This window comes from Protopterus annectens, chromosome 6.part0 (assembly GCF_019279795.1).
Source record: "Protopterus annectens isolate FY-2018-M chromosome 6.part0, PAN1.0, whole genome shotgun sequence".
Taxonomy (NCBI): domain Eukaryota; kingdom Metazoa; phylum Chordata; order Ceratodontiformes; family Protopteridae; genus Protopterus; species Protopterus annectens.
The window spans coordinates 1,052,961,319-1,052,988,456 of record NC_056737.1 but is presented as its reverse complement, the minus strand read 5'-3'; the positions used below and the strand labels follow the sequence as shown (position 1 = coordinate 1,052,988,456).

At 38.6% G+C, this 27,138-nt stretch overlaps 1 protein-coding gene across 3 annotated transcripts in view; it reads right to left on the bottom strand.

Annotated features, from left to right (window-relative positions):
* RGS6 (regulator of G protein signaling 6) overlaps positions 1 to 27,138 on the bottom strand; it is a 2,564,457-nt gene that overhangs the window by 691,680 nt on the left and 1,845,639 nt on the right. For all 3 annotated transcript variants that reach the window (XM_044074660.1, XM_044074661.1, XM_044074662.1), the window contains exon 4: positions 26,200 to 26,250. In XM_044074660.1, the coding sequence (XP_043930595.1) occupies positions 26,200 to 26,250 (51 nt within the window). The remainder of the gene's footprint in view (positions 1 to 26,199; positions 26,251 to 27,138) is intronic.

The window sequence follows — 27,138 nt, the reverse complement described above, 5'->3', positions numbered from 1 at the left end:
GTCTCTCCAAACACCATTATATTGGGTGACTTCAACTACCCAAACATAGACTGGGAGCATTACTCTAGCTCCAACACCCTAGCCCAAAGGTTCCTAGAATTTATAAACTCAAATGCTATGGAACAACTTGTTACCACTCCCACAAGAGGGGACAACATACTGGACCTGATCATCACCAACATGGGGACTCTATGCTCCAGACCAGAAGTGTATCCCTCACTGCTAAGATCAGACCATAAACTAATCTCACTGGATATTCATATCCCGACCCCACCCCCTGCCCAGAAAACCACAGTGAAAAACTTCTCTAAAGCAAATTTCACACTCCTCAAAACCGAGGTGGAATCCTTCAAAGCCCCCGGGCCTGTGGAAAATACGGCCCAGACCGCAGAACCCTTTATAAACGCATTCTATGAACACCTTCAGGAATGCATGGATCATGCAATCCCAAATAAAACCAAGAACCAATCCGCCAAAGGCAGACGTCCTGTCTGGTGGACCCCAGCCATAAACAAACTATACAATAGAAGGAGGAAGCTACTACATGATAGAGCAAAATCCCAAAAAGGGAAGGCATCTCTGATCAGTATTAGCAAAAAACTATGGGCACTCAAAGTCGTCTAAGGCCAGCTTCGAGAGAAAAATTGCACAGGACACTAAGGATAATCACAAGGCTTTCTTGAGTTATGTTAGGAACCTGGGTGGGAATTCCCAGATATGCTCAGAATTAGTCCAAAATGACAAAAAATACACCGAACCCACAGACATTGCCAACATCCTAGCTGACAGGTCCAGCGCAACCCCCCCCCCCCACCAAAAGGGAAAATATCTATCCCAGCAGAGTGCTGCCCCCCTGACATCTCAGATGCTCAGGTAAGAGCCGCCCTCTCCAAAGCAAAAAACACAGCATCAATGGGACCAGACGGTGTCCCGGGCTGCGTCCTACATGAACTCCAAGAAGAGCTAAACCCAAACATAAAACTACTGTTCAATCTCAGCCTTACTACAGGATATGTACCCAAAGAGTGGCGTACAGCAACAGTGGTCTCTCTTCACAACGGTGGTGCCTCAACGGATCCTGGAAACTTTCGCCCCATAAGCCTGACTAGCTTGGTCTGCAAAGCTATGGAAAGGATCATCATGGACCTCATAAATAAAGATATTGGGGACCTACAGACACTGGATCCTACCCAGTTCAGCTTTGTTAAGGGCAGATCCTGCCTCTTAAACCTGGTTGATTTCTTTGAAACAGTCACCAAGGCCATTGACGAGGGGAAGGTGGTCCACACAGCCTACCTGGACCTCGCAAAAGCCTTCGATACAATACCCCACTCGGGTATTATAGATAAGCTCACCAGCTTAAATATAAACCCCTATATCACTAGATGGGTTGCAAACTGGCTCAAGGACAGAACCCACATGGTTAGAATTGCTGGAGCCATGTCAGACTCCAAACCAGTTACAAGTGGCGTCCCACAAGGCTCAGTCCTGGGACCTCTCTTGTTCGGTATATATTTCTCGGAGGTACAGGCCAACATGGAAGGACTGTGGCTGACCAAGTTCGCAGATGACTGCAAACTGGGCGCCATAATCGACTCTCCAGCTGAGACAAGCATCCTCCAAAAGGGTCTCATAGAAACAGACAACTGGTGCCAGAGCCATGGCCTCAAGCTAAATGCCAAAAAGTGTATAGTCATCCCCTTTGGCAAAAACAAAGTGCCCACAAATGACCACATAGGTGGTAATCCATTAAGTACAGAAGAAGTAATTAGGGACCTGGGGACCCAAGTTGATAGCAATCTCTCATTTGACAACCACATGACCAAAGTGGTTAGAAAAACATTTTATATAGCCCACCTAATCATGAAGGGATTCACATCTAGATTAGGGGAGGTCATCGTGCCTCTTTACTCATCCCTCATCAGGCCCATAATTGAGTACAATGCCCCTTTTGGGATGTACCTTACCAGACACCTGCAGCAACTGGAAAGACCCCAAAAGTACCTCACCAAGAGGATCAAAGGGCTCAAACAGATGCCATATGCTGCCCGGTTAAAGAAACTTCAGCTTTACTCAGTGGCATACCACCTGCTCAGAGGCGATCTGTGCCTGACGTATAAAGCAATGTCCAACCCGGAATTAATGGACATGCTGCACCTCAGAAAATCCAAATCCCATCAAGCCACACGCTCTTGAGACTTGAACTTCAGCACTGAAATAAATAGGACATGCTGGAGGGACAGATTCATAACCCAGAGGCTCCCTTCACTCTGGAATAAAATCCCAGTCCAGGTTAGGCAGAGTCCCTCATTGACTCTCTTTAAGAGGAATCTTGATGTGTGGATGGGAGATCGTAGGTTTACCCCGGGTATCACTTCTGCGTCACTGTTAGACAGAGGCACAGTATACTAACCTCGAAAAAGGGCATAGCAAAATTCATTTAAAATGGGTGGTGAAAGCCAAACACACTCTGGCTAGGCTTATAAATGCCCTAGGGCAGATAGGTTCATAGGTTCATACTAGGCTATGTATGTGATTATTCATTTTAATGGGCACATATTTGTTGCAAATGCATGATTCTGTTTGTTGTATATGTACCACACACTGTAAAATTGTCAGCAAAATCATTACTGTGGAAGTAGACTTTTATGATAGAAATGTTCTGAATTGGGCAGTTTTGTCATTATTGGTTCACACATTTTGTTTCATCGCCTACAGTACAGCCTACTGGAAAAATGTTCAAACAATAAATTTAAAATGCGCTCTGTCTAACAAGTAAGCTATATTATACAAGCAAGATAATTTAATAAAGTTAGGAAGGTGTATCAAAGAAAAGAACACATGTATGTTTCTTGTTTTGTGTGCAAGGGGCCAATGATTTGAAAACAGCCCAAAGGTAATCTTTATCCACCAGTGGCCAGATGCATTTTCTTTGGATGTGGTGTGGGTTTCAATGCTGTTTCAATGAATGTAACTTTTAAGGGCAGAGAAGTTTTAATGCCAAGTTTATTTTCATGGTGAGACAGTACTGCTTTGTTTAGCAGATGTCTGTTAGTGTTTATGCATTGTTGTGCTGCTAAATGTAAAAATTAAATCCAAATAATCATTGTAGAAGTAAAGCAGTATGCACACATTAGTGTTTATGGTAAATGGGGCAAAATATCCAGGTAATGGGGCATTGGAATGACTGCAGGGGGACTCTGGTGCCATATTTTGGTTGTCTGTTCTACAGTTTGCATTTGAAAGTTGGTATCCCACAATTCCATTGCAGTGAGTGGGGTTTCGTAATTATCTATGCAAATTAGATGTTAATCAGCATACAGATTTGTACCATTTTTCATGGGCCTTATCCAGATTTTTGATGTTTCCAGGTTGAGAGGTGTAACCATCCATTCACAAAAATGTTTACTTTCGCGTTCTTGTTTGCTGTCTCAAAAATCTTTTGAATATTTTCACTTAACTTACATTCTTTCATTATATTCCGTAAAACTTCATGCTGTATCTTATCAAATGCTTTCTTTAAGTCACCTACCATACTATTTGCATCTGCTTTCCTATATATGATAGCATGAACAGCTCCTCTTACTATCAATAAAAATCCTTGAATTCCTTTTCCATTCCCTCCAGATATTGTATCCTGTAATAGTTTGTTCAATTTATTGTCTAGTCTTATTTCTATTATTTTCATAAATATCTTATAACCTGAGTTATTAAGTACTACCATCCTCGAGTTTTTTATGTTATCTTTTCCCCTTTTTTCATATACATTTCATAGCTCCAGTATCTATTTTTCCAACCATTCATTTAACACTTGTACAAAATCTTTCTTCTGCCCATCTAACATGTCGTTTAGTTTCCCATTTTTCATAACTTCTAACATTACTTTTATATCCCCACCCTCTTTTTTCTTTCTTAAATCACATCTCAAATCACCTACTAATATCAAATCCATGTTTACATTTACATAACCTAATATTTTATTAAACGTATTTTCTCTTTCTTTGTCACATATGCCTATATCGCTATAATTCAGTAAACCTGACCTTCCGTTACAAATCTACAGTCATTATTCTCCCCATGACAACTAATGTAAAATCCAAAACCTTTACTGGTGTTTTACATAATACTGCTATACCTGAACATATTTCTCTCCCCATATTAAAAATAATCTTACCCCCATAATCTTTCTGGTTTGTAATCTAGGTCTACTTCATCCTGTCGAATGCCGACAATATCAAAGCTGATATTGTCGGCACCAAAAATAGTCAAAAGCGAAAGTCATTGTGTGTGTAAACGGAAATCTCCGTAAGGGGTGATTTCCATTTACTGCAATGTAGTGCGATCCCGGAGTTGGTATATTTAAGTAGCGGGGGGTGTGGGGGGTGCAGGGGGGCTTGTCTACCTGCATAGAGAAATTTGTGTTGTGTTTGGTTTTTTTTTATTTTTTTGTGTGTGTTCGTTATTCGGGGGTTTTGACATTTTCATGTCGATTATTACCCTGTCGACAGTTTGAGTTTCCTACAGCGTAATATAAATGCTGTAATCTCCCTTCTTCTGATAGTATTCTTGTATCCTCTAAAATAATCATGTCCATGCCTAGTTCTGCACACCATTCTAATACTCCTATTCTCTGTTTTATTTTCTTTACACTGCTAACATTTACTGCTGATATTCTCAGTTCATTTATTTTTTCCTTCTTTTTTATATCCTTGATTCTTATGTACCTATCTATCGTTTTTCTTTCTTATTCTCTTTTACATCTAAACTTGTGAATTTTCTTTTCCTATCTTTTACCCTTTTTCCAATAGATTTTTACTTCATTTCACTACTCTCCAATTTATCTATATATTCAATTCATCTTATATGATAACTACACTCCTATGCTTTTTGCTACTACTAACTAATGATATTTTCTCCATATTTATTATTTTTTCATAACTTGTTGAATACCTGGAAAGAGCACTACAGATGCAATGTTTGCTCTGAGAGTGTTGATGGAGAAGTACAGAAAAGGCCAGAAGGAGTTGCATTGTGTCTTTGTTAACTTAGAGAAAGCATATGACAGGGTGCCTAGAGAGGAGTTGTGGTATTGTATGAGGAAGTCGGGAGTGGCAGAGAAGTATGTAAGAGTGGTACAGGATATATATGAGGGTAGGATTTTCATTTTTTTCTGTTTTCTAATTGTGTGTTTCTAAACAGTGTGCTGTGTGTCTATCTGCTATAAGAGGGGGTGGTGTTATCACTTCTTTATCTGATATTTAATAGCCTAGAGGGATTCCTCTGTACCTTAAGTGTTGCCACAAAATTAGAGAAATCATTTTATGCTCAACTCCTGAGAGACCTGCTTGGCTACAGACATCTGCATTAGAAGCTGAAGTTAAGTAAAACTTGCAGTAGTGTATTTTAGTCTTCTGTTAAGTACAAACTTGCAGTTTTAAAAGTACTGTATTTTCATTTTTTCTGTTTCCTAATTGTGTGTTTCTGAACAGTGTGCTGTGTGTCTGTCTGCTATAAGAGTGGGTGGTATCATCACTTCTTTGTTATCTGATATTTAATAGCCTAGAGGGATTCCTCTGTACCTTAAGAGCTAGCCACAAAGTTTGAGAAATCATTTTATGCTCAACTCCTGAGAGACTTGCTTGGCTACAAACATCTGCATTAGAAGCTGAAGTTAAGTAAAACTTGCAGTAGTGTATTTTAGTCTTCTGTTAAGTACAAACTTGCAATTTTAAAAGTACGGTATTTTCATTTTTTTGTTTCCTCATTGTATGTTTCTGAACTGTGTGCTGTGTGTCTCTCTGCAGTTAGTTTCCCACCGTCCCTCCCTGTTCCTGTGTTGGTGCCTCTGTAATTGCCCAACCCTCCTGTAAGTCTGTATTGGAACACTCCTCCTGGGTCCATCTCATTTGCTCACTTAACCGAGTACAGTGAGATCATATTCTGACTCTAGTGTTCACTCTACTTAATAAAGAGAGATTTGAGAAGGCCAGGTCACTTAGGTTCTTCCTTCCTCTCTCCTTGCACTTAAAAAAATTGCACTTTATTCATCTGCTTTTACTGTATTTGTGTTTCCTCCTACTTTATTTTGCTTTTCTTAAAAGTACTCAGTTTTATTTATTCTGCTGCATTTATAACTGCTTGGTAGTAGCCTGATTAAATTGTAACTGTTATTCTGTCTTTTGGTTTAAGCACTTGGGCTTCATACAGGTTGTTTTACATTAAGACAGTTTGTGGTCTGCACTGTTGTGGCAGGACAGGTAGCTTACATCCTTCTAAGCTGGGAATTGCTGATTGAAGGCCCAGTATCTGCTATTCTAAAAGTGTATTAGTTCTGGCTTAAGCACTAGGGCTTCAGGTTAGTTATTCTACATTAAGAAGGTTTGCGGTCTGCACTCTTGTGGGAGGAGAGGCTGGATTCTGCCCTTCTGAGCTGGGAATTTCTGGTCACAGGCTTATTGTGCCTGCTTATTTGAACTGTTTCTTTCTGAAATTGGTGCACCTTGTTGCTGTAGCATAGACCAGATTCAGGCCTGCTGAATCTAGCTTTGTTTGCATAACTTGAGCACTGATCCAGGCCATATTTTTTTGGAGAAGGTTCCCTTGCATCTTAGTAGCAGGAGTGTGCAGTTAGAACTTGTCTGATTGAAGACTGCTGGAACAGGGCTTAGTTTTGAGCTTTTTTTCTGGTTAATTGGGTAACTTGTTTAAATCAATTTTTTTGTTTTCTATTGTTTTATATATATGTATATATATATATATATATATATATATATATATATATATATATATATATATATATGGGTTCACTTCAAAATCCCGAAAGCTCAAAATCCTGAATCTCAAAATACTGAACTCAAAATCCTGAAAGCTCAAAATACTGAAAAATCATAATACTGAATCTCATAATACCGAAAAACATACAGGACACCAGCACTGACTGTATTGCAGCTACACTACACTATACATACACTATTATCTATCCACTTACCTTAACCCAGACCCTAACCCTAAGGTCCATCACTATCGCACACTCACCTCACCCATGCCCTAACCCTAACTCACTTAACCCGCCCCTAACCCTAACGACCATCACAATTGCACACTTACCTGACCCGTGCCCTAACCTGAACATCCACACAATCATTCATCAGTGTTGGTGTCCTGTATGTTTTTCGGTATTATGAGATTCAATATTCTGAGTTTTCAGTATTTTAAGCTTTCAGGATTTTGAGTTCGGGATTTTGAGATTCAGGATTTTGAGCTTTCAGGATTTTCAAGTGAACCCATATATATATATATATATATATATATATATATATATATATATATATAAATTGCATTTTATTCATCTGCTTTTACTGTATTTGTGCTAGGGGCACTGACTACAACTCTGATCTGCGATATATAACAATAAGTATCCTTTTCTGTGCATTTAAAGTGTTTTTTTGAGTGTATCTGCTTTATTTTCTGAAAAACAAAACAAAACAAAAAATATATATATACTTGTTTCCCACCTTTCTAAGCTAGTATAGTCCAGTTTTCAGGTTAGTGCTGAATTCAGGGCTGCATTACAAATCTCTGTGATTGCTCATACCTTACTTGGATAGAAGGAAGTTTCTCTGTTCACTTGTGAGAGAGGGGAGCTTTGAGCAGCCTATCTGTCCCTGGAGGAGTGGTTTCAGCCCAGAAATTAGTAGTTTTTTGGCCATTTTGGGTTACTTTCCATCTCTTTCACTTCCCTGCTATAAATACCATATTTGCCCTGTTTTACACGCCGGTTAGATAGGGTAAAACTATTCCCGGCTCCACAAAGTCTCTTCTTCAATTTTACCCTAGGAACTACACAAACATTCAACTTAAGCACTCAAGCCATTCATTTCTCAGCCCGGCACTTGCTCAAAACTTATAGCAAGCACTTATATACCCTAGCACTAGACCCTCCTGTACTGTACAGATGGACAAGGCTCTCTATTCGACCTTACCAGCCATCCAGTAAAACAGTTCACTGTACCTATCCGGGCATGTCCAAAGGGCAGTTTCAGGTGTACTCTCCAGTCCAACTGGTGAATCTGGGCATTCTGAGGCAATGTTACAACTGCCTCATGTACACAGACAACCCCCTCCCCCTACCACCAAACACTAATACATGTGAGAGATGCACTTATACAGCCAAAATGGAGGCTAAGCTCTCTCAAGCCAAGACTGGATCAGACAGTCAAGAGGAGAAGGAAATACTTGCATCACACCACCAGTCTCACATAGACCCATTAAACCAGCACCGGCAAAAAACAAACAAATACATGAAAACATACTCAGAGGCTCTAAATAAAAATCTGCAAAACCAACAGAGACCTCCAAAGCAAACATCCAAGCAACCTCCACCACCCAACACAAGTCATGAAACACATACTTCACAAAACCAGTGTGCCATGCAATCACAGCCCTTAAGGTAAAATAACATACCCAACATACTAGTAAAAGGTGACTCTACAGTCAGGCACACTGACGTCCCACTCACTAGGCTGAATAAGGAGAAGGTTACTGTTAGCTGCCTGTTGAGTGCCAGGATCCGCCACATAACACAAGCACTCTGTCATTGTCCATGTTGGTGTGAATGACCTGAGCCGTTCCTCCCTGGACTACATGAAAAGAGACATGGAAGAGCTCTCTGATCACGTAGCCCAGGCCAGTATGACCCTGACCCTGAGTAGCATCCAGACAACCAAGAATGATACCACTGTATAAAGAAAAAAAAATCTCGATTTCAACAATTGGCTAAGTTTCTGGTGTCATTCAAAGGGGATCCAGTGTCTGTCCACCTGGGATGACATGCTCGACAAGCCACACTGCTTCACTAGAGATGGCTTGCACCTGTCACTCTTAGGCTTTCGAATACTGGCCAAGGCTCTTGCCACCCCCATAGTGCCTTTTTTAGGCAAGGCTCAAAAGAAAATTCCACTGCCGTAAATAGCACAAGTAACAAAATACTGAGGGTAATGCTACACAATGCCAGAAGTCTAAACCTCAAAATGCACGTACTAGGGGCACTCCTCAGTATGGAGAAAATCGATATATGTGCAGTAACAGAAACCTGGTTTAAGGCTCCAGAGAGTACCCAGCACTACCAGGCTACAATTCATACCATACATTTCGGTCACAGAACCCAAACCGAAAGACAAAAGGTTGGGGTGTATCCATATTCATCAAGGATACCTACACCTCTAGGTTAGTGGCACAGCACAATGCTTTATAGATCATCCACGTGCAACTAACAATGGGCAAAATTGCAATTCAAATTGTAGCTTGCTACAGATTACCCATCATGTTCCAGGACTCCCATTCCATGTTTCTGGAAACACTGGGAAACAAAGGTCCTACCAAGCACCCTAATATCGGGTGATTTCAATTACCCAAACACTAACTGGGAGAACTACTCAAGTACTAACTCCCTTGCCCATTTCCTAGAATTTATAAACTCAAAAGCCCTGGTTCAACTGGCCAGCACTCCCTCCAGAGGTGACAACATATTGCACCTGGTCATCACCAACATGGGTGACCGGCATTCCACACAGGAGGTCAACCCCTCGCTGGTTAGATCTGACCATAAACAAATCAGTTTGGATATCCACATTCCGCCCCCACCCCCAGACAAGAAAACCACCATGAAAAACTTTTCAAAAGCAAACTTCACATTACTTAAGACCGAGGTGGAAAGTTTCAAAGCCCCCATGCTGAAGGATAACACTGTCCAAGCTGCAAAATCCTTTACTAATGCATTCTAAGGGCACCTACAAGAATGCATGAATCATGCCATCCCAAGCAAAACCAAGACTCACTCCTCCAAGAAAAGGAAACCAGTCTGGTGGACTCCTGCCATAAACAAGCTATACAATAGAAGGAGGAAACTAGTACAGAAAACTATGATCCATCATAAAATCATCCAAGGTGAGCTTTGAAAGAAAAATTGCCAAGGACTCCAAAGATACCCACAAGGCATTCTTCAGTTATGTCAAGAATCTAAGTGGCAATGCTCAGAGCTGCTCGGATTTAGTGCAGAATGGCACAAAATACACTGAACCGACCGATATCGCCAACATCCTGGCAGACAGGTTCAGCGCAAACTTCACCCCCAAAAGGGCCCATAACCATACCAGAAGAATGTAGAGTCTCTGAAATCACAGACACTCAGGTTAAAACAGCCCTCTCCAAAGCCAAAAACACAGCATCAATGGGACCGGACAGTGTCCCAGGCTGCATGCTACACCAGCTCAAAGATGAACTAACCCCTCACCTAAACAGACTGTTCAAACTCAGCCTCTCCACAGCCTACATACCCATAGAGTGGTGCACAGCAATGGTTATTCTGCTCCACAAAGGTGGAGCCACAACAGACCACTGGAACTATCACCCTATAAGCCTGGCTAGCTTGGTCTGCAAGGCTATGGAGCGCATCATCATGGAACTCATTAACAGAGACATTGGGAACCTCCAAACACTGGACCCTACCCAGTTCGACTTTGTTAAGTGCAGATCATGCCTTCTAAACCTGGTGAACCTCTTTGAGACAGTTACCAAGGCTATAGACAAGGGAAAGGTGGTACACACAGCCTACCCGGACCTCGCTAAGGCTTTCAACACCATTCCCCATTCTGGTATTATTGACAAGCTCACTAGCCTGAACATAAACCCCTACATCACAAGATGGGTTGCCAACTGGCTCATGGACAGAACCCACATGGTGAGAGCTACAGGAGCTAGGTCCAACTCTAAACCGGTTATAAGTGGCGTTCCCTAGGGCTCAGTCCTAGGACTCCTCCTGTTCGACATATACTTCTCAGAGGTACAGGCAAGCACAGGAGGACTATGGCTGACTAAGTTTGCAGACAACTGCAAACTAGGGGCTATAAGTGACTCTCCGGCTGACACAGACATCCTCCAAAAGGATCTCACTGAGATGGACACCTGGTGTCAAAATCATGGCCTTAAGCTAAATGCCAAAAAGTGCATAGTCATCTCCTTTGGGAAAACAAAGTACCTACAAACTACCACATAGGTGGTAGTCCCCTAAATATGGAAGACATATTAAGGGATCTGGGGACCCAAGTAGATAGTAATCTCACCTTTGATAATCACATTGCCAAAGTGGTTAGAAAATCCTTTTACGTCGCCCACCTAATCACAAAAGGGTTCACATCCATATCAAAAGAGTTCATTGTGCCCGTCTACTCATCAGACCCATCATAAAGTACAACATCCCATTTGGGATGTACCTTACAGCTGGATAGACCACAGAAGTACCCCCCCCCCCAAGAGGATCACTGGCCTCAAACAGATGCCCTATGCAGCTCGACTGAAGAAACTTCAGCTGTACTCAATTTCATACCGTCTACTCAGAGATGATCTATGCCTGACATACAAGGTCATGTCCAACCCAGAATTGGTGGAAATGCTCCACCTAAAGAAAACCATATCCCCTCGAGCCACACGCTTTAGGGATCTAAACCTCACAACAGCAATAAATAGGATGTGCTGGAGGGATAGATTCCTGTCCCAGAGACTTCTCATGCTCTGGAACAAGATTCCAATCTACATTAGGCAGAGCTCCTTGCTAACACTCTTCAAGAGAAACCTTGACGAGTGGATGGGAAACATAAAGTTTACCCCAGGGATCACTTCAGTGGCTCTGCCGGACAGTGGCACAGGGAACTAATCTAAGGGGGCGGCAAAAGCCAACACATTCTGGCTAGGCTTATAAATGACTTCGGGCAGATAGCCTAGTACCTACCTATGAACCTAAGTATGACAGCGGTGAGAACTGCAGTGGGAGTGACAGATGCATTTTAGGTGGGGGTGGGATTACATCAAGGATCAGCTCTGAGCCCTTTCTAATTTGCAGTGGTGATGGACAGGTTGACAGACGAGATCAGACAGGAGTCCCCATGGACTATGATGTTTGCAGATGACATTGTAATATGTAGTGAGAGTAGGGAACAAGTTGAGGAGACCCTGGAGAGGTGGAGATATGCTCTAGAGAGGAGAGGAATGAAGGTCAGCAGGACTAAGACAGAATATATGTGGTGTGTGAATGAAAGGGAAGATAGAGGAATGGTGAGGATGCAGGGAGTAGAGATGGTGAAGGTGGATGAGTTTAAATACTTGGGATCAACAGTTCAGAGTAATGGCGAGTGTGGAAGAGAGGTGTAGAAGAGTACAGGCAGGGTGGAGTGGGTGGATAAGAGTGTCAGGAGTGATTTGTGACAGATGAGTACCAGTAAGAGTGAAAGGGAAGGTTTACAAGAGGGTAGTGGAAACCAGCTATGTTATATGGGTTGGAGACAGTGGCATTGACAAAAAGGCAGGAGTCAGAGCTGGATATGGCAGAGATTTGCACTGGGTGTGATGAGGGTAGACAGGATTAGGAATAAGTATATTAGAGGGTCATCCCAGGTTGGACAGTTTGGATACAAAGCCAGAGAGGCGAGATTGCGGTGGTTTGGACATGTGCTGAGGAGGGATGCTGGGTATATTGGGAAAAGGATGCTAAGGATGAAGCTGCCAGGTAAGAGGAAAAGAGGATGGCTTAAGATAAGGTTTATGGATGTGATGAGAGAGAACATGCAGGTGGCTGGTGTGACAGAGCAAGATGCAGAGGACAGGAAGAAATGGAAACAGATGATCTGCTGTGATGACCCGTAATGGGAACAGCCGAAAGAAGAAGAAGGAGTTGATACTGGTACAATAATGCTGATTAATATATCTCTGTTTATACCTCGGATTGAATTCATCTGGCATCCAGCTAAATTCCTGCTTTATGTATAAAGTTTGTATATATTACTGTAATCAAACCAACTCAATTCCTACTTTTATGTCTATATTCTGTATATATTACTGCAATCACTATGTGTAACATTGTTTCTACCTCTGTACCAATTAATGTTTAATTTTTTTCTGTATTTATGTTGTCAGAAAATGGTCTCTTTTAGGCTCAGTAGACTTTCCCAGTAAACAAATGCAATAAAATAAATAAACAAATAAATTTAGTCTTCTTTACTTATTTCTGACATTCTTTCATCTGCTTTTTTCTTTTTTCTTTATTTTACTATTTTATTTTCTTTTGTCTCAATATTTTTTATCATTATCTGTTTACCTTGCACTTTTTCTTGCTCTATTTCTATTTCTGTTGTTCTATGTCTTGGTCAATCTCTTTTTCTCTACCTAACTCTTCTTTCTTTTCCTCTATACTTTCTTTACAGTTCATCCATAAATTACCTGTTTTTTTTCACATTTAAAACATTTCAATTCACATATCTTAGCATTATGACGTACTTTACCACAAATGCAACATTTTCTTTTGTCTCAATTATTAATTAAATGGTCACATTTTCTGCAAAAAAAAATGCTTTTGTTGCCCCCAGCATTTCAGTGTACCTTTGTTCCCCTCCACATTTATCATCCTAAAAATATATATAATTCTGTCATTTTCTATTTTTAATACATTACATTTCCATTCCCCTAGTCCATAAACCCCTGTTATCATATATCTTTGTAATGTCCATCATTTCCTTACAACAGAGTCTTTAGATATTTTACAAGTGTCTCTTTTTTAATTTCAGATCGGAATTCATTAAATATTTTCTTTTTGGTTTCCCAATTAAATACTCAAAAAACATACACATTCCATGGATAGCAGCTCTTTTTTTAAGTTCATATTGTCTCAAAAACATTCCCATACATTAACTAGATTCAAATATAATATCACAGAAAGAATCTTTATTAATAAGTATAAAAGCTCTTATCTCTTGTGATGAAGTACCCAGAGGTGCCACTATATTGCCCCAATATCATACCTGTCCATACCTTCCTCTTCTTTGCTGCTTATTCCTACTAGATATTTCTTGTTACTTTGGTTTTCTTTTCTTCTCTTTTTCCTCCTTTTCTTACTTTATCCACATACAACCTTTCTTTACCATCTCTTTAACTTCTTCTTCCTCCATTCTTTCCATTATATCCACCAATGAAGCTGCCTCTTCACTCTTCATTTCCCTTTGAACAGTCAAGTCCTGCAATATAACATTCCACAACCCTCCCGACTGGAGGGTTATAACAATACATCTACTCTGGCTCATACTGTCGTCTTCAGTCTCTTTTGAAAAACTGCTTTGGAATCCTGTGAAGACTCACTCACCTTCACTCGTTTCCTCTCCCTCTCATCTCCTTCCTCAATAAATAGTATTCCTGAAGGCTCGATTGCCTTTAAAACATCTACAGCAGGCATTCCATCTGATAATGAATGCTTGACTGCCTTATTACAGATATCCCTCTCCCCACCTTCCATCTCACACTTCTCCACAACCAAAAAATTATGCTGCAAGGATGGCAAATCCTTGTCACCACCATCTCCTTGGTCTTGCTCCATTGTACTCCCTGCTTCACTGGGCTGCCACTGTGCCCAGAATGGAAGCAGGGAGTGAAACACTGAATTTTGTCTCCACTCATGAAACAGTAGGGGTTCTTTATTACTTATAACAAATTATATACACTATTTATACAATATATACATTATTTACAATTGCTAACGTCTGATATTTCATCAACTTATAACATCATATATTTCAGTTACTCCACCCCACTCTTTTTTCTACAACCAAAAATGTATCTTTTTCACAATTTCAGCCAATACCCATTTTCCACTACACTTGATCTCATTTAATCTTTCATTACATATGACCCACAAAACGTAAACTTTTTGTCAACTTCTTTTACTTCCTTTGGTTTCTTATTACCATAATATCCATACTCTATCATATTCATGTTTAAATCTTTCAAAATTTTAGAACATTTTAATATATTAATTTCATATAATTTTTCCCCACAATTCTTTACTCTTATACAGTTCAGAAAAACATGTTCCATTGTCTCACTTTCTCCACAGTAATTACATGTTCTCTCCTGAATCCTTTTATTTGGCATATTGGCTTTAACAGGAACTTTACTTATCACTAACCTTCACATAAAGTCTTTACATTCATATACTTTTTTACTCCACTTAAGCCTTATTTACATTGCCTTTCGTTTTCCGTTATGCAAGCTTCTCCAAGGATAAATATAGTAAAATTTCATTACATTTTCATACCAATCTTTTCTATTCTCTTGTAGATTTTCTGTTTTTAATTTCCATAATGATATCTTGTTTTGATATACTTTAATCTCACTATTAACATTGTTCTCCCATCTTTTTTCCACATCTTAGACTTTCCCATACATCTTATACTTATTTTTCAATATATTACTTACAATACTTTTATCTTCTTTTATTCTCCATAACACTTTATACAGATTCAACAAAGTTGCATGAACTATGAAGTTTATTAATCCTAATCCTCCTTCTTCTTGTTTCACATACAGAACTCCTCTCCTCACAGGATTTAATCTTGACCCCCTTATAAATGAAAATATAATCAATAGCAATTCTTTTTCATACTTAATTGGAATCACATATACACTTGCTAAATAGTCAGCCTTACTTATTAAAATAGAGTTTATTAAATACACCTTTTTATATGATAATCTATATGATCTCCAAAACATAAATATTTCTTTCAGTTTTTGTATCAGTCTTTCCCATTGTATTTCCTTCTTTATATTAAGCCCAACTGTTATTCTTAGAATATCTACTTCTTCACTATTGTAATGAATACCTTCTAATTCACCTAAAAACCCATTCCTTTATGTTTATCCTTATTAATGGTTAGACCAATCATACTCAAATACTTATTTAATTTTCTAATTCCTTGTTCCGTCCATCTCTTATTCTTAGTGATTAACACTATATCATCTGCATAAATAAGAATAACTGGATCATATATTCTCCCTATTGTGTATATAACTTGCCAGTTTTAACTCTCTATTATTGCTATTACAACCACACTCATAATTAACACAAATAACACTACTTGCAGGGCAACCTTGTCTTATTCCACATTCTGTTTTAATTTCTTTAATTAACCATCCTTTAAAATTATTTTTATAATTTTATTCTCTTATACTGATTGTATAACTTTTATTATTTTATCACTTATATTCTAATATTTTAATATACTCCACAATTCCTCATATTGTACTTTATCAAATGCTTTATTCATGTCTCCAACTAATATTTTGATTTCTATTTTTTTTTATTTATAATATCATATTGTTGTTTATTTCAGTTTTTGTATCAGTCTTTCCCACTGTATTTCCTTCTTTATATTATATATTCATATTGTTGTTTCAATGGTATTTGAATTTGTTGATGTAAACTTTTTTTTAGCATTGCTTTAGCCAATTTCAACATGCAAACTTACTGTGTATTGCCTAACTGTCTACTTTAAACTCCTGAATCTTGTATTATATGCTTCACTACCCCTTTTCTCTCCTTGCATATTTCAGCCTGTGTTCCTGTCTACTCCTGCTCTCATCTCCGACTGTACCCTTCTGGAAGTCCATACTAAGGAACCCACAAACAGGACATTCTATCTCTCAACCAAAACCCACTCCGGCTCCCTGCAAAGCATTGTCAGTGAAAGTATGTGTAGTGCTATATTTATTTTTGCCAGTGTGAAGATAATACATACTCTCTTGTAGATCACTGTATGCATCCCTGCCAGGCCAGCCAGCAGCGAAAGCTCTCCCTCTTTTTGCCCACTGAATTCTGTTCTCTCCCTCTTTCACTTATTCTTGCACTTCCTGTCCTTTAACATAACTTTATTCCCCCTCTATATTTCTTTACCCCCATTCCTATTGCATATTCTTGCACTTCCTGTCCTTTAACATAACTTTATTCCCCCTCTATATTTCTTTACCCCCATTCCTATTGCATGCAAGCTCCTTCCTTTCACCTAACAGGATTTTCCCCTACAGGGCTCTCTGTTGTACTAATTTGACTGCCCACAAGGTGGCGCTCATCCATCTTCCTGCTATCTCTAGCTTCTTTCCTACTCCTCTCCTTATCTCACCCATTTACTTCTTAGATAACTTTTTCTGATCTCAGTCTCACTATCCTCCTTGGAATACCTAGTCCACTTTTCTACTCTATACTTACCCATCCTTATCCCTCACACACTTCTGATCTTCTTCTACTGTTATTTCTCTCTCACTTTCCAACCTCAACCCTAACTTGCTGTCAGTCTTTTTACTTAGCATAACTGTGCAAACTTACCCTCTGGCTCTCACACTCCACTGATAGTTTCCTCCCATTGTCTCCTTCCATTGGCTCTACCCACTCTGTTCGCCCTACGGGCTCACTCTGCTCCCCTACCCTGCCCCCAATTCCCACCCACCCCCAGCACCACTCCATTTATCCCTACCTAATCCCCTCCCACCCAAATCACTTATCTAATCACCTTCTTCTCCTTAAAACCACTCCCTTCCCAACTCCTCCCTACCCCACATGACCCACCCCATCCTCCTTACTCAGTCTCTCTTTCTCCCTGTAAAGACTTAAACCACTTCTACCTCCTTTACCTCTTCTCCTCCTTTACCTGTAAAACGTCCTCACATCTCTCCCTTCATTTCCATCACATTCTCCAACTATGTTCTCCCACACCATTAACACTATCTTTGTCCCATACTCCCTTCTTGTGCTATTAATTCCTCTTTACTTTGCTACTTCTTACTCTTCCAAAACCCCCCTATGCCTACCTCCTACACAAACCAGCCCATGCACTCACTCTCAACCACTCCTTGCATCCCACTTCCATACAATAACATCCTCTCTTATCTCCCCCAGCATACTGCACCTATTCCACCCCAAACTCTTCTCCACCACAACAAATACCATCACTCTTAAATCTACACTAGCCCCAAACTACTTCCTTCTCAATAAACCCAAAAGGCTAAAGGTTATTCCCAATAATAACCTAGCCTTATCTGGAGATATCCATCCTAACCCTGGCCCTTGCCACACTACAAACTCCTCCCCACTCCCACCTCATCCACTACACCCATCCTATATTCCCTCTTCCTCCCCTTTTCCTACGTCCTCTCCCAACACCCTTAAGTTCTTCACCATAAATGCCCAAAGACTTAATAACAAAATACACCAAATACAAGCTTGGATTTCCCATAACCAACCTGACATCTTAGCCATCTCAGAAACCTGGCTAAAACCCCATATAGCTGACTCCAAAATCCTTCCCCTTGGATTCCAAATCCATAGAAGTGACCGTTTAAACAGAAAAGGTGGAGGCTCTGCTCTAATCTACTCCAACCTTCTCTCACTAATCCCTCTACAAACTCCAATTCCAAACTTCAAAAACACTGAACTAACTGCCAGTCTCCTACAACTAAATAAACATAAAAATATATGCATTATCTCCCTATATATTTCCCCAGGTGATAACATCTCTACCCTTGAAAATATCCTTCACTGGGCCTCAACTAAAATAAAATTCGAAACCTACATTCTAGGTGATGTCAATATCGATTGGAATAAAATCAACTCACCTTCCCCCTCCTTATTCATCAACCTCTGCAGTTTCTCCCAAGTAATTCATACAACTACTCGCCCTAACAAATACCACCCCCCAGGATCCATCATCGACTGGATCCTAGTCTCCCATCCTGATAAAATAACTCTCTCTGGTACTATCCCAGACACTTTCAGTGACCATCTCCCTGCTTTCATACATTGCTCAACCAACAACAGTAAACACCAACATCACTATATCCACACTCGCAATCTCAGCAACTTCAACCCCACACAATTTTCAAACACTTTAAAATATACAAACTGGCAAAGCCTTTATACTCTTCCCCTTGACAATGCAGTAGAATATTTCAATTATATCTTCCTAAAAACCCTCAACTCCCAAGCCCCTCCTAGAAACAAACGAATCAAGACTAATTCTGCTCCTTGGCTATCCAAGGAAACTAAACAAATCATGCACTGCAGGGACAAATCCTGGAAGCTATACCAAAAACATAAGATACCTTCTACCTTACTTCAATACACCCAACTCCACAACCAAGTAAAGAAACTAATAACCTCAGACAAAAAAACTACTACAACAAACTTCAATCCAACAATAACAAGAACCCAAAACAATTCTGGAAAGGTATAAATTTCTTACTCCACCCAGGATCTAGGAATAATCCCTGCCCTGACCCTAGCTTAACTGACTCAGAACTAAGCTCTCACTTCAACACATTTTTACAGAATCCATAGCTACTCTAACCAAATCTTTTCCCAACAACAATCCATCCATCTCTCTCTCCTCTACTCACAACACCCCTAATAACAGTACGCTTAATTTCCAACTCAAACCTGTACCAACTACTTTCATAAAAAGACTCCTATCAAAACTAAAGCCTTGCTCAAATGCCCCTGACAACTTACCCTCCTCCTTCCTCAAATCTGCTACTGATGGTATTGCTCTCCCTATCAGCATCCTAATTAACAGATCTTTAAAAGAATCTTATGTACCCAAACTCTGGCGATCTGCCTTCATTCTACCTCTCCACAAAGGAGGCAAAAACTACAATACCTCCGATTTCCACCCAATTGCCCTTCTCTCACCACTTTCAAAAATACTTGAAAAATGTGTCCATCACCAACTCATGCCTTTTTTTAACTCAAAATCACCTCATAACTCCTACCCAGCATGGCTTCCACCCTGGCCACAGCACCACTACCACCTTACTATCCTTCTTAGACACAGTAAATCAAGCACGTGACTCTGGATTACTTGTATCCACAATACTGCTAGACCTTTCCAAAGCCTTTGATACCATTTCCCACAAGCATCTTCTCTTTCATCTGTCCAACCTTCATCTCTCCCCTGACACCCTTTCCTGGTTCTCCAGCTACCTATCTGACAGATCTCAAGCTGTCAGATGGAAGAACTCTACTTCCTCCTTCTTGCCAACACCTACCGGTGTTCCCTAGGGGTCCATCCTCGGACCCATGCTTTTCAACATTTTCATTAACAACCTTCACTCAGTCATCCCTGATACAACAGTTATCCAATATGCAGATGACTCTACCTTAGTCTGTACCGCCTCCAACCTACCTGAACTCCTGACTAAAACTCAAACAGCTTTTTCCACTACCGAAAACTGGGTGCACCACAACCATCTCTCTCTCAACTCCAATAAATCCAAAATACATCTCTTTCCTCCCTCTAGAAATCTCTCCCTTGACAAGAATGTTTTCACAGTCCTTAGCCAAAACAACTCTGCCATAGAAGTGGTTCCTTCTGCAAAACTCCTCGGCATTACCATAGATGAACACCTTAAATTTGATATCCACATCAAACAAAACATAAAGAAAACCCATCAAAAACTAGGCATGCTGTATAGAAATAACCACTTTCTCTCCAACTCCGCAAGGCAAACTATCACTAATACCTACCTCCTACCCTCTCTACTATATGGAGCCCCTCTACTAACTAACCTTTCTTCTACCAACACCTCTAAACTCAAAACTTGCTATAATAAAATCTCCAAATTCGCAACTAAATCCAAAACCTCCACTCACCACTGCCTAACCCTACAATCTCTGAACTGTCTGGAACTCTCAAACCTCCTTGACTATCTCCAACTAACCACCGCACACAAACTAATATTCTTTCCAGATAAATGCCCAGCCTTAACAAACATCCTTCCCCCATACATCCCAACCAAATCTCTGAGATCCGAACACCAAAATTTAATCTCTGTCCACAAACCCAAGCACCCTGCAGGCCAACTCCTTCTCTCCTTCACTATAGGCAAAAAATGGAACTCTCTCCCTCCTTTACTCAGGACCACACCTAACCGTGAAACCTTCAAAACCCTACTTTTCTCTTACCTATCCACTAAACGTAAATGTTCCTGCTTTCACCCTACTTAAAATCTTACAAATTTACCCTTTGAGCTTTCCATACTCCTGCTCTTCTCTACACTATTACCTCTTTTCTATTCTCCTAACTAAATCTAGCTAACTTTCTCAGACTAAACAATCTCTCTCTTTCAACTCCAAGTATTGTATATATTGTAAATATCAAGTAATTCACTGATGCTTATTGTCCAGTGAGTCTTGACTTACTGTTCTGAATGTAAATACCTACTAACTGTTCTACCTATGTCAAAACTGCATTTTAATGTCAAACTATCCACCTGTACCTGATTGCATGACCTTATATATGTATTTACCAACACTTTATGTAACCTTCATAACCATATATGTATGTATTTCCATTGCATTATGTAAATTTTGTAACCATATTACTTATTGGAGCTTTTCTCCCCGGGCCTCCACTGAAAATGGGCACACCACTGGCCCAGTGGACTTCCCCGGTAGTCAAACTGAAATAAATAAATAAATAAATAATAAATATATTACTTCTCTTAATATCTATAGTAAATCCTGACTTTTTTCCCTTTTTTCAAAACTCATAGGCTCCAACAACCTTTCCATACCCTTCCATAATCTTTTCCATATTCTTCTCACAAATAATTTCTAAATTGTATTATTTAATACTATTGGTCTCCAAATCCAAATATCTTCCTTTTCTCATTCTTCCATATGGATTTCATGATCCCCATACATATTTCCTTGTTAATGTATCCCTTTTCCTAACCATTCATTCAATTCTGTATCTTTTAATGTTTTGTTAAATTCTCCTACACTTATATTTTTCCATACTCGTGTTTTTCTTCTTTCCTTATTTTGTTTACCTCCCATATTTGCCTCTCTTTAGTCTCTATCATCTTGAATATATTTCTTATGTATTGTTCTATTACTATTCTATTTATTTCTTATGTATTTTCTTTTTCTCCTTCATTATTTTCCAATTCTCTTATTACTCTCTCATTTTCTTTTACCATTTTACTTAAACATGGAGCCACTTCTTCCATTTATCCTTGTAAAAATGATCTTTTCCTGGTAACATTTTGTTTATCCTTTCTTGATTCATATCATATATTTCCTTCTCCTTTCCGTAAAAATTATTTCTTAATATGTCTCTAAATACTGTCTGAACAGCCTATATTTTTTGTTTTCTTTCTTTCTATTTATCATCTGATACTCTAAAAAACACGTTTTATATTTTTCTTTAAAACTTAACCACCAACCAGTCTAATTTTCATAAAATATTCTCAATATTCTCATTTCTACATGATCTTCCCATGATCTATCCATTTCATTACTTTCTTCCTCATCTAAATCTTTTTCATTTAATCTTTTAATACCTTTACCTAGCCTTATATATTCTGCTTTTTCATTTACTTCTACCCATATAGCCATATGATCTGAGAAACCTGCTTCCTTTGTTCATTCTTCTATAATTGTTAAAGTATCAAATATTATAAAATAATGAATCTCTGTTTTAGCTCATTTCTTTTAAAGTCCAATGTACATTATCCCAATTACATAGTTTTCTGCTTTTTGTTATTTCATATACTGTCTTTACATTATTCCTTTCTTTTTTCCTTTTCCTTAAATCACAATTAAAACCCCTTACTAATATTATTTCCATATTCGCTCCTACATAGTTTAGGATTTTTTAAAGTATTTCTTCTCTTTCTTTTTTGATGACATATGAATATATAGCAATGATTCTATACAATTCTGTTTTATACCTTACATCTATCACTGTTATTCTACCCAAGTCAACTAAGATATAATCTAAAATCTTAACCATTTCACTACATAGCACAGCAATTCCTGAATATGTATCTTTCCCCATGTTCCATACAATAGTCCCATACCATACATTTTCTATCTGCTTTCTTTCTTTTTCAATCAAAAGGCTTGTATCTTCTAAAATGATTGTATGCATATTGAGTAGTATACACCATTCTACAATACCTAGCCTTCTTTTAATGTTTTTATGCTGTTGACATTTATTGATAAAACCTTCAGACTCTTCTAATTTTATTATTTCCCATCTTAACCATTATATTTTTTATTTTCTTTCATAATCACACTTTTAAATTTTCTCTTCCTATCTCTCACCCTTCTCCCTATTGAACTTTTTTACTTCTTCCTATTTTCCAACTATCTTCCTCTTTACTTGTTTCCTGTACTGATTGCTCTTCATTTATTTATTTTCTTTATTCATCATATTTTTATCTTCTTTTTTTGCACAATATTCTGCATTTCATACTCATTTTCTACATTACATTTTGTATCATGCACATGTTCTTGACTCTTTTTGTTCAATGTGCAAAGGTTCATCACAGTTAATCGAGTCATGTCCCATTTTCCCACATTTTTGACATTCAAATCACATTTCTTTGCTTCATGTCCCACTTCCCCACAAACAAAACCTCTTCTTTTATTACAATTACTTATTAAATGATGATTTTTTTCCAAAAAAGGGCAAGTTCTTGGCTGTCCCTTATATCTTACATATCCTCTATTTCCCTCCACATTTATTACACTCAGAATATGCACAATATTATCATTTTCCATCTTAAAAAATGATCCTACATTCCCATCCCCACCCCACAACCCTCTTTCACCATATACTTTTGTAATGACCAACACTTCTTCACAAATAGTTCTTAAATAGTCTTTTAATGCTTTCTTATCTACTTGAGTTTGAAATTGTGCAGCAATTCTCTTTTTTGTTTATCTATGAAAAGTCTATACCACATAACAGTTCCATGGACTACTGTGATGACCGTGCCTTGGCCCAGCAATCAAGGAGCCTCAATCCTCACCACTAACACCAGGGGGGTCATCTTCTAGAAGAGAAAGGGAGAATTAATACACACAGTAAAGTACAATTTCCCTTAAGTGCACACAGAGATCATAGTCAGTCTGGAGCTGGTTGCTCCCTTGCTCATCGTGTCCCCAATAAGACTCCCCACTGGCACAGCTATAGGGCCCAGGTCTCAGCCTAACTGGGCAAGCTAAAACCTCCAGTACCCTCTCTGCCCAACCAGTGCTTCGTGTCCCTGCCAAGTAGCTGACACAACACGCACACACTTTGAGATAAGTATTTATACAACGTCACAGACACTCCTGGGAAAGGTTTATACACATTCTCCAACTGTGCCCCTTTACCCAGACTATATGGTAGTAATTACTGCCACCACCCAGTTAATAATATCAGCTACTGAAAGGCCCTTAAAAGGGTGTCCAGTTATTACTGTGCAATATTAATATCTAATGGTAGTATGACTAACAGTCAAGGCTTACTTTAGAGTGGCCTATTACAATAATCTCTATAAATATGCAATGTACTCGAGAGCTTATCTCTACACAAATCAGCCACAGGTGGAAGGTTTTAAATATATTTAATAATAAATACTTAAAACACAAGACAAAACTACTACACCACAGAGATATCTAAGAGTTCAGAGATCACACAGAAACTTAAAATAATACAGTAGCACAGGTCTGATTTCAAAGAAAAATACCTAATTCATCTTTACTAGCTTTAACTTTTCCTACAAGAAATCACAGTGCTAAAACTTACATGTGAGCATAAGGCAGAGTGCTGGTAAGTTGGATGTCCAAAGTTAAAATGCTTCCAGTCTCTTCTGAGAAATAGTATTTGAACATTACTAACAAACATATTTGCTGGGTCCCTTCCCAAATTACATCATTTTTGACACTTAGATTTTCCTAGGCAAACAAACTGCATTATTTAGCAATCTAACACCTGCACAGAAACTTACAACAATAGAAGACATTTCACATGTATATATTCTAACAGAAACTAGAGCAATAAAGCACCTTCCACATCTAAATTCTGTTCATAAACTTTAGCCTTAAAACAATGGGCATGAAACCCTCATCCAGCCGCAGTGGAGCCGAATTGTAAAACATTAAAGAGATTCATAAGATCTTTTCAACTTAAAAAGACACATTTGAAATACTTGGCTTGGTTTTCCTTACAGTAGATGGCAATGTTGCAAGAATCTTGAAGTTCACATTTTACAGTGTTTTCTTACATTTAAAAACACAAGCCTGTATTTTACATTTATTTATACAGTTGATAGAATTATGTATCAAATTCTATTTGACTAGGCTGGCAGCCTTCGCCCATCTCTCCCCAATCGTCACAACTACATTCTTTATTTTTTCAAATCTTTCTAAAAAACATTCCATGTATAGTCTAGTCTCAAATATAATATTACAGTAAGGCTCTCTATTAATATGAATGAAAGCTCTTACCTTGTTAGGTAATCCCCAAGTGTGCAATAAGTGTCTCCTATACCTTGTATCTTTCCAGTTCTTTTTCTTTTTTACCGCTAAGCCATACATCAAACTTCTTCTGGACTTCTCTTCTTCCTTCTTCTTGCTTTTCTCCTTTCTTTCTTGACTTTCTTTCGTCTACAGTTTCTCTCACCTCTTCTTTCTGAATCCTGTCCATAATATCCCCCATGATGTTGCTGCTTCACTCTCTGGTTCACTCTACATTACCATTTCTTTTAAATAATCATCATGCAGTCCTTCCAATTGGAGGGTTATAACTCACATTATGACCTGGACCCAGACAACAGATCTTTTTGGAACAAGTACTCTGAATCTTGTGAAGTTTGATTACCTTCATTCTACCATCCTCCTCCTTTCTCAGCAATTCAACTGATCCTTCACCTTTGATTCTATTCTGCAAACCACCATTTTCTTACTCCGTTTCCTTTTGCAAACTCATGTTCTCCTTCTGCCACTCACCAGCACAAACACTCGCTGCTTCCATCTTCCTTCCAATTTCTCCAAAACACCTTCATGCCCAGAATGGAAACCGGAATTGCAGCAGCAAAACACCATCTCCTTACACTCCAAAAATAGTAGGGGGAAGTTCTCCAATGCCCTGAACAAATTTTCCCCAGCAGTACAAATACCACCTTGGGTCTACCCTGAAACGATGCCATTAACCTAGCAGGACTAATCAAGTCAACAAAGGAGAAATAAATGAAATCTTTGGCATTTATCCTTCTTAGGACAGGAAAGTATAGATAATCTTTTTTCTTGCATGCAATTGCCTATGCAACAAGAACATGATTTGGTTACCTTATCACTGAGCAACACTGATAATAATAAGAGGTGAGAGGGTGGTGGGTACCCATCCCGTGCACGAGCATGCAGCTATATAAACACAATATCAGTGGACATAAGACTGAAAGAATGTAGGGAAATAATATCAGATTCTGGTATAATTTGTCATACATTACAATGTTCATGATACACTGTATTTATTCATATTTTTATTATGATAATCTTACCTGGGTCTTCAATACTTAAATTCTTAAGGAGCCACTGAACAATGTCACTACCTGCAATGAGAACAAAATAAAATGTTTGCAAAACAGTGAGGAAATGTTGAAAGACTTGGTGTTTGACATACTTAGTAAATCCATATCAGATAGAGATTGGAGCCATGTGAGAATGTAACAATTCAGACAAGTTATTAAACAAAGACATTTAGTTATTTTCTGTACCAAGTAAACAATTCAGTACTACAAGCCAAATCTGAAAAAAATAACATGTTCTCATGCCTTAATGACATAACCTAAAAATGCAGTACTTCATACATTGTGAGCAAATAAGCACCAGAATGCACAGTAAAGTAAGAAGCTAGTGGGGTGTCTCACTGCACCCAATGACAGTGGTAGTATGCCATTTACTACAGCTTTTTTGAATAGATTATTGTTTAACACAACTGTGGACAACAAAATACTTCAGATCTTGTTTCATAGTTCAATTTTAAGATACATTTAATGAAAGACTTCAGTTACTCTTTTTAATCATTTAAATTTCAAGTGATAAGAACAAGAAGGCTGAGAAAGAGTCAAACTGGGAGATGCTGATATGAAAAGACCTGTTCACACATATGAACATATAATAGCCTTATATCAGTTGACTTACTTAGAGGTACTAATTTAACATGAATAAATTACTGCCATAGATTTAATAGTAGTACAATAATTGTAAGAAGTAACATCATTGCCATAGGCCATCAATGTTAGCAACACTACACACAGTAAGTTGTTCTCTAGAAAAGCACAAGTGTTGGTGTTTGATCTAGTGTTTGCTTTCCTATTTCTTCAGATCACTTTACAATTACACAGTGAAAATTCAGCTATAGTCTCTCTCTCTCTCTCTCTTTTTAATTTCTTGAAACAAAAAGTTAAATCCAGCATACCTTTTTCACTTTGCTTATA